The 19,649-nt window shown below is 37.0% G+C and overlaps 1 protein-coding gene across 2 annotated transcripts in view; it reads left to right on the forward strand.

Moving 5' to 3' along the window:
- The window catches only part of MAP4K3 (mitogen-activated protein kinase kinase kinase kinase 3), a 185,522-nt gene that overhangs the window by 54,620 nt on the left and 111,253 nt on the right, over nucleotides 1-19,649 (forward strand). For both annotated transcript variants that reach the window (XM_011935930.1, XM_011935931.1), the window contains exon 2: nucleotides 4,258-4,315. In XM_011935930.1, coding sequence (XP_011791320.1) covers nucleotides 4,258-4,315 — 58 coding nt within the window. The remainder of the gene's footprint in view (nucleotides 1-4,257; nucleotides 4,316-19,649) is intronic.

Below are 19,649 nucleotides of genomic sequence, written 5' to 3' on the forward strand. Positions count from 1 at the left end.
TTTCGATACTCCAAGGGGCTCAATACATAGTAGATGATGGTCAGATGTTTTACTAATAATGATTGTTTCTAACCCATTTTATGTAGTACCTAGCACATTTTTTGGCTCTTAATGATTCCTGCTTGAATGTGTTGTTAACCCTCAGTTCACTCTCAAGGAATGCCTTTCTGATAGTTGGAGATAATTCCCCAATCAGCATGAAATCATCTCAGAAAAATTCTTTCCAAAACTAGTTCCAATCTGAATGGCCTCTAAAAGGCTCACTGAATCAAACTAAATTCTGGTACAACTTTGAAAGTTGGTACTTTCCAAGAGCCCCCTCTAAGCCGAGATCAGTCTAGACCTGTAGGATTTTCCTCATCAGTCCACTTTCATTTTAGAAAGGTTACCCAGAACCTATGGGAGTATGTGGTGGGAGATGTGTATACCAAAATAAGATGTGGGACCAGGGTCAGGAAAAGGCTTGTGGCAAGTGGTGGTAGCCTAAGCGGAGCTTCAAAGGATGTCTGTTAGGCCAGGGGAGGGACCTGGAATAAAAGCGTGGATAGCTTTGGGAAATGGCAAGTTGTTTAGTTTGGCCAGAGGATAAAGTACAAGTTAGGGAGTGACTAGAAATATAGATGGGGGCCAGATTAAAATGTAGTATTTCACAATTTCATATCCACAGGCAAAATAATGAAACTGAAGCCCTATCCGACACAGTATAAAAATTCACTTAAAGTAGATTATAGACCTAAATTTAAGAAAACTATAAAACTTAGAACTCTTAGAAAAGAAAGTAGGAAAAAAGTATTTGTGACCTTGGGTTAGGCAAATGGTTTCTTAGCTGCAATATTGAAAACACAAGAAACAAAAATTAGTTAAGTTGGACATCATCAAAATGAAAAAGTGTTGTGTTTCAAAGGATACCCATAAGAAAATGAAAAGAAATCTTGCAGAATGGGAGAAAATATTTGCAAATCATGTGACTGATAAGGGATTTATATCCAGAATATATATAAAGAACTCTTACAAGTTAACAATTTAAAAACAATTTAAAATGGACAAAGAATTGAATAGACAGTTCTCCAAAGAAGATATTCAAATGGAAAATTGAAAACAGGTCCACACAAAAATGTGTACACTGATGTTTATAGCACCGTTATTCATAATAGCTAAAAAGTGGAAACAACCTAAATATGGCATTTCCATACAATGGAATACTGTTTGGCAGTAACACATAAATGACTTTGAGACATGGATGAACCTGAAAACATTACACCAAGTGAAAGAAACCAGAGTCACAAAGGACCACGCATTACTTGATCCTATTTACATGAAATGTTTACAGTAGTCAAATCCATAGAGATGGAAAGTAGATTAGTGGTTGCCAGGGGTTGAGAGGTGGAGGAATAGGTAGTGACTGCGAATGGTTCTGGGGTTTCTTTTTGAGGTAATGAAAATGTTCTAAAATTAGTATAATTACATAACTCTGAATATACTAAACACCACTGAATCATACACCATGAAAGGGTGTACTTCATGATATGTGGATTCTATCCCAGTAAAGCTCTTATAAAAAGTGCTGTATTTAGTGAAAGCTTTAAATACTCTGACAGGGAATTTGGATTTTTGTCTTTAAAGCAATGATGTGTACTCTTGCGGAGTTATAAGTCGAGAACAGCATGATGAGAACATCACTGTGGGAGCATTTGAAGAATGGTGGTCAGATCAGTGTTGCAGCAGACTAGATCTAGCTGCTTAGAATATTTTATCCTGTTTTCTGCCCTTAACAAGTATGAACATTTTATGTTACTAATTCTGAATTCAAAATTTTTAACTTTATGCATGCTAATATTTTGTAATTTCTATCTTGCTCTTTTTTTTAAAAAATGAACTGCTCAAGGTGATTGAAAAAAGAATAGCAGTTGCAGAATGTTATAATACTGATTTTTAAATTTACCTTTGTGTGTAACCTTGACTACTGTCAATTTAGAGATAGCAAAATATGACTTATTTTAGCCAGAAGACCAGGATTCTTGGTGAATCATAATGCTTTAAAGACCCTTTATTAATAAACATGGATTTTTAATAAAGAAAGGCTTAGAAGTGAAGTTTCTTAAGGGCTTTTTAATTATCTCTTTCCCCTTCTTTTTGTGAAATATCTTAATACTGCCAAATAAATTACATATTGGAAGATATTTCTAACATGATAGAAGGCAAAAGAACAGTAATCATTTTAGCTCTTTTTTTTTAATTAACCCTAAAAAACTGTAATTTAAAAAGTGTTAGCCTTTAGGAAATTCTAGACTGATTTACCATTTGAAATAATTGTATTCATAAGTCAGCCCTACAGTAAATATTGACCTTGGTAAACCACTCATCAGTAGTTAGTGTCATAATTTTTCTGTTAAATATATGCTGCTGTTAACTATTCGTAAATCTATTTTTAGAAGAGTACATTGTGTACAGCAACCATTTTGGACAAATACTGTGTAGCTTGTAAATAGAGTGTGTGCCCTCCTGTGGTCATTGGTAACAAAAATCCCAGCTATAATCATCCTAGCTTTCTGAGTTCACATTTGTCTGCTCTTCCATAGTAGAATCACCCGTACTCTGAATTTCTTCTCAGTAAGTAAAAAATCATAGCATAATTTTTAAATGGTGGCAATTGTCTTATTTGGAGGAGATGCTAAAGGAGAAGCCTACCAGAGAAAAGATATCAAAGTGTGAGGAGAGGCAAGTAGTTGTGATGGTGCTTGAAAAGCTTTATGATTATTATACCTGAATATTTTTCAGATACACTCTGCCTCCTTTACAGAATGCTCCCAGAATGATATTCTGGTTTTATTTCTGTTTCATCATTTATATATCTTTTTTCCTAGAGAAAGGAGCAAGTATCCAGCACTGTCTATTTGAAACATCTATCCCATTTTATGGAAATTAAGTTTAATTTGAAATAAGTGTTCAAATCTCTTTTGTACTACCTTGAGTGTTTATTAGTTATGGGGATTTTGTTTGAAGGAACAATTGTTAAATGAATTTTCTCTGCAAATTTTATTAATTTATATGAGATCTTTTAATATCTTTGTTCTTCTTAGGGTTAAATGGTTAAATTTTATATTTTCAACAATGACTGTGTCTCATATCTTAGATCCTTGGCTGGTATTTTTAGTGCCCTAGTATTCTTAGAAGAATTCCACTATTAATGGTATTATCACCTCTTGCCAGGTGATTCACTGATTTTCACCAATCCATTAATAAGAGAGTGTTGCAACTAGGAATAATTCTGGTCACATGAATGGATCTTTCTGTGATCAGGCAATGGCATGTATTGTTCTTCACTGGTGATATGAAAATTAATTTATTTTTAGTTAACAGTTTAAAATATCAAATTGAAAGTTCTGATCCAATTATAAAACATTTTAAATTGACAAAGACTTACTGTCATTTTAATATAGTTTCTGCTTATTTATACATGTATTATATAATATATAATATATAGTGTTATATGTACACATAAATACACATAATATAATTATGTATACTTATATACATAATTATACAATTGTAAGTGCCAGGAATCTAATAATATAATTTGATTTTTTAAAGTGATTTTTAACATGTGGCTTACAAAATAGATTTGTTTTGCATTGAACTACATGTATTTGACTATACCATCAGGTGTGTTTAAAAGGATGCAGGGGGCCTGTTTTCATAATTATATGCACAATTGTGTTAACCTTTCATATCCTAAAGCTTTTAAATGAAAAAATGTAAGGCCAGTTAATTAGTTCAACTAGCCTTTGAATGAATAGCAATACAGTGTAATACTTAAAGGCTCAGACTGGAGTTAGCCTGCCTGGGTTTGAATCCCAGCACTGTCAACTCACTGGCAAATGACCTTGTTAAGTTCTTTTGAGTTCTATGTCCTTTAGTTTCCTCACTTGCAAAATGAGAATAATATCAGTACCTATTTTATAAGATTGTTGTGAGGATTAAATGAATTAATATTAAAACATTTAGAATAGTGCCTGGCACATCCATACCGACATCTAAGTGTATATTAGCTGTTAGTATTGCCAATATTAAATTTTACATAAATGTTGCAATTTATTGTGAAGTATAAACTTTGTTTTGTAAATATAAATTACATTTGCATTTCTTTTAAAATATTTTTATATAACAGAAAACAAACAGTAAGCTGAAGTGAAATTTTATACACTTTTTATGAAAGCTTTCTTCACAATAATCCTTTTTTCCTTTTTTTTCTTTTAGGCACGGAATGTTAACACTGGTGAATTAGCAGCAATTAAAGTAATAAAATTGGAACCAGGTAAATTATTTGACATTCATTTTTTCTTGTTGCTAGAAAGCCGTGGGATATCTTAAGGCCTATTTTAATGATGTTTGGTCAACATTCTGTTGTTTTCCCCAACATCTTCTGGGATAAATAGAGCTGCTTGTATGCTCTTTCCTCCAGTTCTTCGAGTTCTGCATACACACACCTTGCTCAGTTCTTCCCTGAAAAATAACTGATAATTGGAGGAGGAAGGGGAACTCCTGAAAAGACTTTGTTCTTTCTCAACTCAGTTGAGCTAACTTGTGACAAGCTGGTAGTGGTTTATTTCCAGGCTAACGTCTTGTGGTGTCAGTGTGATGTCGTGGAAAAAACAGAACCGAGATTTGGGTAGTTGTAGTTCAGTTTGTCTCCCACTCCCTTTCTCTGTGAACTTGGGCAAATAACTTCATGTCTCTGAGTCTCCCAGTTTTCTCGGGCAATCTAGCTTCCACATTCTGTATTTCATTGATATCTCAGCAGTTGTCTACCAAATTGAGCAGCTTATTGTAAAGCCCCTTAAGACTACTCCATATTTTTTGTCTGCTTCAACTATGTTCTTTGAATTCCTCCTACTTCCCTCAAAACCCACCTTTTTCTTAGCTAATTACTCACTCTTTGTTTATTCTCTCTTAGAAACCCCTTCCCACTCTTTCTTCTTCCCACCATAAGCAAGTCTATAATTGTGCTAGTGTCTAGACCGAGTTCCACAGCAATTAGTGCCTTTCTGATGACTTCTTCCGTTACAAGCTGATAATAAGAGTTTATTGGTAAAGCAAGTTTCAGTTCCAGTATGAACAGAAATCCATTCAGAGACTTTACAAGACTGCAAAAACTTTTTCTTTAAAAAAAAAAAAAAAAAAAAAAAGGCCAAATAGCCAATACTTTAGGCTTTGTAGGTAGTGTATCATCTCTATATTCATTTCTCTCTCTTTCCCTATAGTTTGCTCACCCCTTACTTAGAGCATCAATAAGCTTTTTAGAAGTGATATTAAAATGAAAATTTAAGGATGTACTGATTGTGATCAAACCACACAGAAATATAATGAATTAAAAAAATTTTCCAGTTATACATATTTACATATTTTATGTAGTCATTATATTTTAAACATCACAAGACAAGATGTTTGTCTTTTTTCTGAATCTCCTACTCTTCAATTTATAAGAAATTTTAGAAGGATATTTGAAGTTGTTGAAATATTAGCTACAAAAAGAAATTTGGCATTTAAAGCAGGGCCTTCATTTTTAATCATTAAAAAGGTGACTGTGTTACTTAATGAAATGGTTCTAATGAGAAGTATTTTGTATATACATCATTCCCTCAAATCACCTAAATACCTTCTCTTTCGGGAAGCCTTCCCTGACCCTGGGTCTAATTAAGATGACTCCTGAGTGAATAGCTCTGCTATAGCACTGACCATAGCTATATTGTCATTCTAGACTTGCCTTTCTTTGTTTCTAAGTTTTAATCAAATTTGTGCCCCCAGCACTGAGCTTAGGACCTGGCACATAGTACCCATTCTGTATATCTTAAAATTTCCTTAAAAAATAAAGACTTGAAAAAGCATACTGTTCAAGTCAATTATTTTTTGTTCATGAAATGTTCGAGTTGTTGCACTGTCAATCTTGAACACTGCCATGTATATATTGATCAACGTATTAAAAGTAGAATACACAACTATACAAAAGGAAAAAAATAAAAATCATTCATATTCTACCACCCGGAGAAAACAAGGGTTATCACCATAAATATGTTTCATCTATTACAGCTACCCATTTCCCCCTGCCACCAGTTATTTTGATCCCTCAATCATATAATTTTAGCCCATAGTATTTCTGTATATATGCCTAACGTATAAATACTCAAAATATAATCACAAACAGCAACCCTCATACACAGCTGGTGGAAATGTAAAATGATGCAACCACTTTGGAAAACAGTTTGTCACTTCCTTAAAGTGTTCGACATAAATTTGCCATAATGACCCAGCAATTCTACTCTTGCATATCTGCCGACACAATGATTGTCATGCACAAATGTTTATAGTAGCGTTATTCACAATATGTCTTAAAATTGGAAACAATCTTAACTGCCCATCAACTGGTGAATGAATGTGTTGTGTTCATACAGTTGAATACCATTCAACAATGAAAACAAGATGCTGATACATACTGTAACATAGGTGACCAAAACGTGCTAAGTGAAAGGAGCTAGACACACAAAACTATATACTGTATGATTTCACGTGAACGGTTCAGAAAAGGCAAATCTGTGGTGTCAGAAAGTTAATCTGGTGAGCTGGGGGCAGAGGGGTGGACTAACAATTATTGGACGTGAAGGTTCTTACGGGAATAATCTAGTGATGGTTGTACAACTTGGTAAATGTACTAAAAACACCATTGAATTATACACTTGAAATTGCTGAACTATCCAATTTAAACATATGCCTTAATAAAATTATTAAAGATATGTAACTAAAACCATTAACAGCATTACAGTTCCTTATTAATAAGACCTACACTTAGCAAATAGTCGCTTTGTTATATCTATAGGTTCCTGCTTAATTTCTTTTTATCTTTTTTCCTTGTAACTTTCTGTTGAAGTAACTTGATCGTTTATCCTGTAAAGTTCCCCTCAGTCCGGATTTTGCTGATTGCCTTCCTGTAGCATCATGTAATATATTCTTTGGTGAATTGATAGATAGCTCTAGAGAACTGAGTAGACTCCGATTTTGGGGGGGGGGGTATGGAGGAGGGAACTACTTCACTAGTGGTGTTATGCTCACATTTTTCTAAGGTAGAGGGGTGTGTTGTGTGTTTAAGAGACAGTCGCACTGTAGCCCAGGCTGCAATACAGTGGTATGATCATGGCTCACTGCAGTCTTGATCTCCTGGGCTCATACTATCCTTCTGCCTCAGCCTCCCAAGTAGCTAGGACTGCAGGCGTGTGCTACCACTCCCAGCTAATTTTTATTTTTTGTAGAGACAGGGTCTCACTGTGTTGCCGAGGTTGCTCTTGAATACCTGGTCTCAAGCGACCTCTTACCTTGGCCTTCCAAACTGCTAGGATTACAAGCATGAGCCACTGTGTCTGGCCTATATTAGAGTTTTGATGGCCAGTCTTCTACTTTTTGGAAACAAAAATTAAGTCTGAAATAGTATAGTGCAACATGTTAGATTTTAAGAATTTCTATCTAGAGTTTGTTACCTTTTCCTTTTTTTACAACTGATAAGCAATTTGAACCTGAAGCAAAATAAAAACTTACTCAGACATTTTGACCAAATTGTTTAAATGTGAAGTTACTCCAAGGTGTCTGACTTTTGCATCTCATCTTATTCATGCAGCTTTACATTTTAAGAAGTTTATTTATTTATTTATTTATTTATTTGTGTTGGGGTCTTGCTCTGTTGCCTAGACTGGAGTGCAATGGCACGATCTTACCTTACTACAACCTCTGCCTCCTGGGTTCAAGCGATTCTCCTGTCTCAGCTGCCCGAGTAGCTGGGATTTCAGGAGCGCACCACCATGCCAGGCTAATTTTTGTATTTTTAGTAGAGACAGGGTTTCACTGTGTTGGCCAGGCTGGTCTTGAATTCCTGACCTTAGGTGATCCACTCATCTCTGCCTCCCAAAGTGCTGGGATTACAAGCGTGAACCATCACACCTGGCCTAATTTATTTTTAATTTTAATTATAATTTTTTTATTGTTTTGAGACAGAGTCTCGCTCTGTCACCCAGGCAGTGGCGTGATCTTGGCTCACTGCAGCCTCCACCTCCTTGGTTCAAGCAATCTTCATGAATAGCTGGGACTACAGTCATGCACCACCACGCCTGGCCAATTTTTGTATTTTTAATAGAGACAAGGTTTCATCATGTTGGCCCAGATGGCCTCGAGCTCCTGGCATCAAGTGATCCACCTGCCTGGGCTTCCCGAAATGCTGGGATTACAGATGTGAGCCATTTTTAATTTTTGTGAATACACAGTAGGCATATATATTTCTGGGTTACACGAGATACTTTGATACAGGCATGCAATACATAATAATCACATCAGGGTAAATGGGATATCCATCACCTCAAGTATTTATCTCTTGTGTTTCAAACAGACCAGTTATACTCTTCTAATTATTTTTAAATGTATAATTGAATTATTTATGTATTTTTTTTTTACTATGGTCACCCTGTTGTGCTTGCAAATACTAGGGCTTATTCATTCTTTCTAATTTTTTGTACCAATTAACCATCTCCAAATCCCTTCCACCCCACAAACCCTGTAAGCTTCCCAGCCTATGGTAACCATCCTTCTACTCTCTATTTCCATAAGTTCAATCGTTTTGAGTTTTAGCTCCCACAGATAGATGAGAACATGTGATGTTTGTCTTTCCGTGCCTGGCTTATTTCACTTAACATAATGACTTGCAGTTCCATCCGTGTTGTTGCAAATGACAGGATCTCGTTCCTTTTGATGGCTGAATAGTACTCCATTGTATATATGTACCATATTTCTTTATTCATTCATCTGTTGATGAACACTTAGGTTGCTTCCAAATCTTGGTTATTGTGAATAGTACAGTAGTAAACATGGGCGTGCAGATCTCTCTTTGCTGTGCTCATTTCCTTTCTTTTGGGTATATACCTAGGAGTGGAATTGCATGATTATGTGGTAGTTCTGTTTTTAGTTTTTGGAACCTCCAGACTGTTCTCCATAGTAGCTGTGTTAATTTACATTCCTACCGACAGTGTGTGAAGGTTCCCTTTTCTCCACATTCTCGCCAGCATTTATTGCCTGTCTTTTTGATAAAAGGCATTTTGAATAAGGGGAGATAATATCTCATGGTATAGTTTTGATTTGCATTTCTCTGATGATCAGTGATGTTGAGCACCTTTTCATATACCTGTTTGCAGTTTTTATGTCTTTGAAGAAATGTCTGTTCAGATCTTTTGCCCATTTTTAAATTGAATTATTAGGGTTTTTTTCCCCAGTGGAGTTGTTTGAGCTCCTTACATAATCTGGTTGTTAATCCCTTGTCAGATGAGTAGTTTGCACATATTTTCTGCCATTTGTGGGGTTGTCTCTTCTCTTTGTTGGTTGTTTGTTTTGCTGTGCAGAAGCTTATTCATTTGATGTGATCTCATTTGTCCATTTTTACTTGGTTGCCAATGCCTGTAGGATATTGCTCAAGAAATCTTTGCCCACACCAATGTCATCGAGATTTTCCCCCATGTTTTCTTGTAGTAGTTCCATAGTTTGAGGTCTTAGATTTATGTCTTTAATCCATTTTAATTTGATTTTTGTATATGGTAAGAGGAAGGGGGTCTAGTTTCAGTCTTCTGCATATGGATATCCAGTTTTCTCAGCACTGTTTATTGAAGAGACTGTCCTTTCTCCAATGTATGTTCTTGGTATCTTTGTTGAAAATGCATTCACTGTATGTGTCTGAATTTATTTCTGGGTTCTCCATTCTGTTCACTGATCTGTGTATCTGTTTTTCCAGCGGCATGCTGTTTTGGTTGCCGTAGCTCTGTAGTATAATTTGAAGTCAGGTAATGTGATTCCTACAGTTTCTTTTCTTTTCTTTTTTTTTTTTTTTTTTTTTTTGCTTAGGATAGCTTTGGCTATTTTGGGTCTTTTGTGAGTGCATAAAAATTTTGGGATAGTTTTTTCTATTTTTGTGAAGACTGTCATTCATATTTTGATAGGAATTGCATTAAATCCTTAGTTTCTTTTGGGTAGTATGGACATTTTAACAATATTGATTCTTCCAGTCCATGAACATGGAATATCTTTCCATTTTTTGTGTGTGACTTCTTCAGTTTCTTACATCAGTGTTTTATGTTTTCATTATAGGGATCTTTCCTTTCTTTGGTTAATTCCTAGGTATTTTATTTTATTTGTAGCTATTGTAAATGGAATTTCTTTCTTGATTTCTTTTTCAGATTGTTCACTTTTGTTATTCGAAAATGATACTTTTTTTGTATATTTATTTTGTATCCTGCAGCTTTACTGAATTTGTCAGTTTAATAGTTTTTTGGTGGAGTCTTGAGATTTTTCCAAATGTAAGATCATATAGTCTGCAAACAAGGATAATTTGACTGCTTTCTTTCCAATTTGGATGCTCGTTTATTTCTTGCTCTTGTCTGAATGCTCTACAAAAATTTAATATATAAATATATGTAATATATATTGTATATATAAAAGGAGTTAATTCAGCAAGCAAATCTATATATACACAGATAGATGTGTGTGTGTATATATAAATATATATATATAGAGAGAGAGGATATATATATAGAGAGAGTGACCTTCTTAGATCTTCTTACAGGTTTTGTTTTGAAATCTTTTTTTTCTGATATACATATAGCTACTCCTGTTCTTTTCTTGTTTCCATTGGCATGGAGTATCTCTTTCCATCCCTTTATTTTAGTCTGTGTATCTTCATAGGTGAAGTGTGTTTCTTGTAGGCAACAGATCATTGGGCCTTATTTTCTTATGCTTTCAGCCACTCTGTTTTTTGATTGCAGAATTTAGTTCATTTGCGTCACATCAGTGCTCAAAAAGTTTTGGATTTTGGAGCATTGTGTATATCAGATTTTTGAACTAGAGAAATTCAACCTGTAGCAGCAAGAGTTAAACATTCCACTCTTTCCTGGAGAATGTAAGTCACTTTGACATAGAGAACGAGTCTTGATTTACGCCCCAGATGGCAGAGCTTCAGGTAAGAGACACAGTGTTCACATCCATCATAACTTCGTTACTTATAAGGAAAAAGAACCTTGCGTTCACTTTGTAATCCAATTCTGAAGTCAGCCCCTTTACATACAGCTCTCCTTTGCTATAAGCCTGTCAAAACACCACTTCATTTAAATTTCATCTCAATTCCGTTTTATTTAAAGTATTACAAAAACTCTACATTTTCCTTGGGTGAGATCCCCTAAGATTTATCTGGCGTGTGGTTTTCCTCATTGCAGTGGGTCAGTAAACCTGAATTTGTCAGATGACAGATTTGTTCCTACAGTCTGTGGCTGATCCAGCTGGAACACTGCCAATTCTTGAGACTTATTTGGATAAAAATAATTTAAAATGGATCAAGATGAGAGCTATGGCAGAGCTTGCTAGTAGAATAGAACATATATATATATATATATATATATATATATATATATATACACACACACACACACACACACACACTTTGGGGCTTTATTTTCAAGTTCTGATAAGTTTTTTATTTTCAAGTTCTGATAAGGTGTTATTATATAAATAAGTTACAGATCTGGAATCTCTTTTTAGGATTTAAAGTCAGAATTTAAAAGTTGCTTGTACTCATTTGTGGTATTGTTTGCAGTACTAGTTAATACGATACAGATGCAGATAGATAACAGTGATTCATTAGGTAGAAACTCATAGGAAAAACTCTTCTAAATGGGGAAACTCATTCCTTTTCCAACACAATGAAAACTACTGAGATTGATAAACAGAGAAACTTGTAGTGAGAAAATAAGGTATTATGCTTTGTTTCAGTGAGAGCAACATGCATTAAATTGTAAAGCCAAATTTTAAAAGTGTGAAAAAGTAACAATAAGACCTTATTCTACGATTTTTCATGGACCTCCAAAGTTAAATGTTATAGAATATTCTCTCCTGCCAGCCTTTGACATTACTTTTTTTCTTTCCTGAGAGGTAGTAGAGGTGCTTTCTGCCTCCTTATCTTTCATCATAGAGTGACAAAACATTGGGGATATGATTTATCTGGTGCCTTTTCCCATCTCCCTTGAGTGCTTTTGTGGATCCCTTGCCACCGTGTGCTTTTTCAGTGCTGCCTTGTGTTTATTGCCATCATGAATAGTTGTTACATCATTTGTGATAATTATTCTTCAAAGATTAATCATGGATTGCTTAGCCACTCTTAAATATATTGGAATCATCCTATGACTTGAGGTTGACTGTACTGGACAGATTGGATATTTACACATTGAATGGTAATAATGCTCCAAAATAAAAAAGCAACGGATAAAGGACTTTTTGTTTTGTTTAGCTGCAATGTATTTCTTATTCTCAGTCCTCTGTATATGACCAGTGATTTGGCTTCAAGGATGTTTATTTAGCACTTAATTTAGTTAGAAGGAAGATACAGAGATATAGTTCCTTACTTCAAGGAACTTGTTATCCAATATGAAAACTAGAGTGTTTATGTAAGTCGCAGCCTAACTACAGAGAATCACCCATTGAGCAGAGTGTGTGTGCATATGTAGGTGGTGGTGTTGGCAGTAAGGAACGGTGATGGTGATGGCTGTGACTAGAAAGACTTAATTCCTGGGTCACTGAAGATCTGCCTTTGACTGTTTACTCTGAAATACTCTGGGCTGGGAATATCTAGGTAGGATGCTATGTGAAAGGACACACATAGTGCAGAGTGGCTGATATATCCTAACTTATACTTGGTGGGTTCCATAGAGGCTGTGAGTTCCATTTCCCTTGGGATGGTTAAGGAAGTAAAACTTCAGATGAGCCTTCAAGACTGGCTAGGATTTTGCTAGTAGAATAAGAGAATGGAGGGTATTCCATATGAGGATAGATAAAAGCAAAGGTAGTATGGAAGTACTAGGCCTGTTTGGGAAGTCGTAGTTTCATTTGTCTAGAGCAGTATGCTCTCTGTGGGCATGGTGGGATATAAGAAGTGGAAAACTGATGATAAGTTTATGGAGAACCTTAAATACTAGCCCAAAGCAGCCAGGCGCAGTGGCTCACACCTGTAATCCCAGCACTTTGGGAGGCTGAGGTGGGCAGATCAGCTGAGGTCAGGAGTTCAAGACCAGCCTGTCTTGGTAGCACGCACCTGTGTTCCCAGCTACTTGAGAGACTGAGGCAGGAGAATCACTCGAACCCAGGAGACGGAGGTTACAGTGAGCCAAGATCACGCCACTGTACTCTAGCCTGGGTGACAGAGCAAAACTCCATCTCAAAAAAAAATAAAAATAAAAATAAAACTAGCTCAAAGGTTTAGATTTTACCCTGTAGACAGTGGGATTTTGTTTGTTGTTACAGGTTAGTAACATGGTCAGAGTGTAACTGTAAGAAGATTCAGTGTACACAGGCAGATGGGAGAGAGACCCTGCTGGTAAGAAGACATATTACTGTTGTGACAGCCATACTTGAGTTACAGGCAGAGGGAAGGAAGGGGTGACTGCATGAGATTTTAGGGTGGATAAGACTTTAAACATGATTGATAAATTACAAGGGATAAGGGAAAGGTACAATATATGTCAAAATTGAGTTTATGGGAAGAATAGTTTTGTTGTATTGTTTTGATTTTAGGAACTCATTTTCATGAGTTTTATACAGCTATGGTTTATGCCTATGTAACCTCAAGAATAGATCAGGAGCTGCTAAAAAACATTATCTTTAAATCAGGTCCGGTGAGAGAACAGAAAGTTGGGAGGTGAAAAACGTCCAAAATTAGAACTATTTTATTTAACTTTTTTTCTTTTTGGGGATTTTTTTTTTTTTTCTTTTCTTTTAGAGACAGGATCTCACCCTGTCACCCAGGCTGGAGTATAGTGATGTGATCATAGCTCACTGCAGCCCCAACTCCTGGGCTCAAGCAATTCTCCTGACTCAGCCTCACTACTAGCTGAGATTAACAGGTGTGCACCACCACACCAGGCTAATTTTTTTTTTTTTTTTTTGAGGCGGAGTCTCGCTCTGTCGCCCGGACTGGAGTGCAGTGGCCGGATCTCAGCTCACTGCAAGCTCCGCCTCCCGGGTTTACGCCATTCTCCTGCCTCAGCCTCCGGAGTAGCTGGGACTACAGGCGCCCGCAACCTCGCCCGGCTAGTTTTTGTATTTTTAGTAGAGACGGGGTTTCACCGTGTTAGCCAGGATGGTCTCGATCTCCTGACCTCGTGATCCGCCCGTCTCGGCCTCCCAAAGTGCTGGGATTACAGGCTTGAGCCACCGCGCCCGGCCAGGCTAATTTTTTAGGTTTTTTTTTTGTAGAGACTGGGTCTCACTGTGTTGCCCAGGCTGGTCTCGAACTCCTGGCCTCAAGTGATTGTCCTGCCTCGCCCTTCCAGTGTTCTGGGATTACAAACATAAACCACTGTGCCTGGCTAAAACTGTTTTGAACAGTATGTCACTGTTCTTGTTGGTGGGCATGATAAAAGCAGAAAAATTTTTGCCCATTGTGTACTTCACTTCCCTTAAAATCTACATCATGCTCTATTTTTCCCTTTTCTGTCCTTACTCCAAAAACATTTTTTGAGTCTCCTATAATACTTACTTTACATCTAGAAACTGTAGGGATGCTGCCATCATTTTTAGTAGATGGGAGGGATATACTCCAGAGGATTTTCACTAGAAATTCACTCCTGAGTTATACGTACCTTCCTTATTTTGAGCCTTCCATCAGAACCACTTGGGTAAACCTGGCTCTCAAAAGAGCTGGATCAGGTAAGAAAAGGAGACCCAACAGGTTTATAGGTCAGGAAGCTCAAGTTAAGCCCTCCTTCCCTGACTACCTGGACACAATCCGTTTGCACTAGAGAATGTTTTCTCAAATATTCCTTTAAAATAAGAAAGGAGTGGAACTGGTTCTTTGGGATGAAAAAAATCTTAATTCGTTTTATGTATAAAGCACAGATATATATATATGTATATATGCATAATACATAAACATGCAGAATATCTGTGGTATTAAAATTTCATGGGGGAGAGGCATTAGGAAAACAGAGTTGGGAAACACAGCGTTAGGGTAGACATTTTTTCTTTTTGTCTTAAAGATGAGGTCTCACTATGTTGCCCAAGTTGGATCAAACTCTCACCTCAGTCTCCCAAATATCTGGGGCTACAGGCTTCCAACACCATGCCCAGTTCTAGAGTAGGACTTTTTTTTAGGGAACCAGGGCCATGGTTTCTTTCTTTCTTTTTTTTTTTTTTCCCCCTTTTCCTTTGTTTTTGTTTTTTTGTTTTTTTAGATAGAGTCTCACTCTATCACCCAGGCTGGAGTGCAGTGGCACAGCCACAGCTTACTGCAGCCTCAACCACCCGGGCTCAGTCCCATTTAAGCCTCCCAAGTAGCTGGGACTACAGGCTCACACCACCATACCCAGCTTATTTGGCTTATTTAATTTTTTTCTACAGATGAGGTTTCACCATGTTGCCCAGGCTAGTCTGAAACTCCTGGGCTGGAGCAAACCACCTGCCTCAGCCTCCTAACATGCTGGGAGTACAGGTGTGAGCCACTGTGCCTGGCTTCTTTTTTTGTTTAGATAGTTTGAGCAAGGGAATTTCTTCTTGACTTTGTGAACCCAAGTGTCCATTCAGTAACAATGTATATAAATATAAGTGATACTTAAGCATTAATCAAGAACACTTAGTAAAATACAGCCAAACAAATAAATAGGCTCTAAGTTATTTTTATCAGGTGAAGTATTTGAAGGGTGGTTTTCTTCATTCTCATTTCTGAAAAAAATACGAATATTGCTCTTATAATCATTTTTTCATTTGTTTTGAAATAACTAGGAATCAATAGAATTTTTAGATACTTCCTTTGTATTTCTGTTATTGATCAGGGCTTTAATATTTCTTCAAAAAATTCAAAGTTGTGTGCTGCTTTTGTGGTTTTAGAAAAGTTTTTTCTAATTTTATATTGTTATTACTTAAGCCAATTTCTTATGTTTTTAAAGGTTAGCCAGTGGGTTTCAAGATACCCTGATAGTTTAATGTAGTATTTCAGAGTATTTCCTGGTACTCCAGTAGTTTGAGACAATAATTGACAACTTAAGAGAAGTTGGAATGTTAGCCATAGATTACTGTGTAAATCAAAAAATAAAGTTCCAAGGCCTCCCAACCATCTGAATGAACCCCTCCGCTGGACCAAAGGCATTCCGAAGTTACCCTGAAAAACTCAGGCGACAATGGAAGTGGAGGTGGAGCATGCCTCATTATACTCTCTTCCCTTTTGGAATTCAGAGAAAGCTGACTGGTATTAACATTAATGCAGATCTTACATCTGATGAGAAACATTTACAATCTATTCTCTCTGAAGCCTACTGCCTGGAGGTTTCATCTAGGTGATAAAACCGTGGTCTCTGCAACCCCTTATCACAACCCAGACATTCCTTTCTATTGATGATAACTGTTTAAGCCAATTGCCAATCAGAAAATTTTAGAAATCTACCTCTGACCTGGAAGCCACTACCTCAACCCCCACCCCACCACCCTGCTTTGAGCTGTCCCACCCTTCTAGATCGAACCAATGTTAAGTCTTAAATGTATTTGATTGATGCCTCAGCACTCCCTAAAATGTATAAAACTAGGCTGTACCCCAACCACCTTGGGCATATGTTCTCAGGTCTCCTGAGGGCTCTGTTATGGGCCATTGATCGCTCATATTTGGCTCAGAATAAATCTCTTCAAATATTTTACAGAGTTTGACTCCTTTCATGAATGACTCAAGTACCGTTAATTTCATTTATTGTTTCTACCATAGGAAATGGAGTTTAGAAATTATGTATTTTGAATGACACCGCACATGAAATTAAAAGTTAATTTGAACTTGACTTTAAAACACTTTTACATGTAACATACATGTATGTTCTCACTTCTCTGTGTTTGAAATAGAATGGAAATGGAAGATTTGAGAATGAAATACCCATAACAATGGCATGAGAAACCTTGTTTATTTTTCATAGTCTAAGCTTAAATTTTTCTCTGGGCTATAGGACACTTTAAAAATTACTATGGTGTAACCCAAAAATAAAATTCTAAGCTCCCCAGCTGACTGATAGACGCTCTTCTCAGCCAAGTGCATTCCAAAGTTAACCTGAAAAACTAGTTCAGGCCATGATGTTATCATCATAATGAGACTCCACATCCTCATTATACCCTCCTCCCTTTGGAATTCAGGCTCAGCTGACCAACATTAACATTTAAACAGAGAATCTTAAGACTAGTGAACAGACTTTTTGTAGCAATAAGACACCAAATTCCATCCTGACTCTAGTTTAGCATCACATGACAGATAGCAGGCCCTGCAAGAAATTGAAATATTTTATCCCAAGTATATTTCTTTGATATATTTTGAAATGGTCCTGCAAAGCTGTCTCTTGTGGGGGAAATCTGTATTCCATAGAGAATTCATTTTCCTTTCTAGGTCTTTTTCCTGATCTAGGAGAGAATTAACTGAGTCTGGCACTTTATAGGTCTGACAAAATCTCTGAAGTCTGCTACCTGGAGGCTTCATCTGCATGATAAAACCTTGGTCTTCACTACCCATTATTTTTATTTTTATTTTTTATTTTTTATTTTTTTTTTGAGACGGAGTCTCGCTCTGTCACCTAGGCTGGAGTGCAGGGGCGCCATCTTGGCTCACTGCAAGCTCCACCTCCTGGGTTCACGCCATTCTCCTGCCTCAGCCTCCCACACGGCTGGGATTACAGGCATGTGCCATCACACCCGGCTAATTTTTGTATTTTTAGTAGAGATGGGGTTTCACCATTTTGGCCAGGCTGGTCTCAAACTCCTGGCCTCGGGTAATCCACCCACCTTGGACTCCCAAAGTGCTGGGATTACAGGACTAAGCCACTGCACCTGGCCCACCGTACGTGTTTTGATTGATGTCTTATGTCTGCCTAAAATGTATAAAACCAACCACTTTGGGCACATGTTCTCAGGATCTCTTGGAGCTGTATTACAGACCACTGGTCGTTCATATTTGGCTCAAAATAAATCTCTTCAAATATTTTAGAGTTTGTCTCTTTTTATCAATGGTGGTAAAAACACATCACGTGATATCTATCCTGTTAACAAATTTAAATATTTAGTACAGTATTGTTAACTATAACCATTATGTTATAGATTATATTCTAGAATTTTTTCATCTTGCATGACTGAAATTCTTTATGCGCTAAACAGCAACTCCTAATTCTTCCTTCCCCCAGCCTCTGGCCATGACCATTCTGCTTTCTGGAGTGCAAACGTCTCTTTGAGATTCTAATTTCAGTTCTTTTGGGTATATACCCACAAGTAAAATTGCTGGATCATATTGCATTTCTATTTTTAATATTTAGAGGAACTTCTGTACTGTTTTCCATAGTGGCTATACCATTTTACATTCCCATCAACAGTGGACGGGGGTATTCATACTGGGCCAACACTTGCTATTTTCTCATTTTGTTTTGTTGTGTTTTGTTTTTTATAATGGCCTTCTGAACAGGTGAGAGGTGACATCATGGTTTTGATTTGCATTTCCCTGAAGACAGTGATGTTGGACATCTTTTGATATAGATCTGTTGGCCATTTGTATATCTTTTTTTTGAGAAATTTCTGTTCAAGTCCTTTGCTCTTAAAAAAAAAAAAACATCCCCAGTATGATTACTGTATAAATGACAAAAATTGTATACTGTTTGTTTACAGCTTGCAACATGGTATTCTGATGCATATGTATGTTGTGAAAGTCAGATCAAATAAAGCTAATTCATGTGTCCATCTCCCATTGCTTTTTTTTTTTTTTTTTTTTGAGACAGAGTCTCGCTCTGTCGCCCAGGCTGGAGCGCAGTGGCTGGATCTCAGCTCACCGCAAGCTCCGCCTCCCGGGTTTATGCCATTCTCCTGCCTCAGCCTCCTGAGTAGCCCGCCACCTCGCCCGGCTAGTTTTTTGTATTTTTTAGTAGAGATGGGGTTTCACCGTGTTAGCCAGGATGGTCTCGATCTCCTGACCTCGTGATCCACCCGCCTCGGCCTCCCAAAGTGCTGGGATTACAGGCGTGAGCCACCGCGCCCGGCCTGCTTTTTTTTTTTTAAGATAGACTCTCACTCTATTGCCCAAGCTAGAGTACAGTGGCACAGTCTTGGCTCACTGCAACCTCCACCTCCTGGGTTCAAGCAATTCTTCCACCTCAGTCTCCTGAGTACCTGGGATTACAGATGCCTCCACTACACCCAGCTAATTTTTTGTATTTTTAATGAAGTCTGGGTTTTGCCATGTTGGGAAGGCTGCTCTCAAACTCCTGACCTTAGGTGATCCACCTACCTCGGCCTCCAGAAGTGCTGGGATTACAGGCATGAGCCACTGCACCCGGCCCTTTGCTCATTTCTGAATCCAATTATTTGGTAGGTTTTGTTTTGCTCTTGCATTGTAGGAGTATCTAATAACCCCTCACCACATATATGGTTTGCAAATATTTTCTTATATTCCATAGGTTGTCTTTTCCTTCTGTTTCTTGTGCTGTGCAGAAGCTTTTTAGTGATGGAATTTCAGTTGTCTGTTTTTGCTTTTGTTGCCTGTGCTTTTAATGTCATATCCAAGTAATAATTGCCAAGACCAATAT

Source organism: Colobus angolensis, unplaced genomic scaffold (genome assembly GCF_000951035.1).
Source record: "Colobus angolensis palliatus isolate OR3802 unplaced genomic scaffold, Cang.pa_1.0 Scaffold15, whole genome shotgun sequence".
NCBI lineage: Eukaryota > Metazoa > Chordata > Mammalia > Primates > Cercopithecidae > Colobus > Colobus angolensis.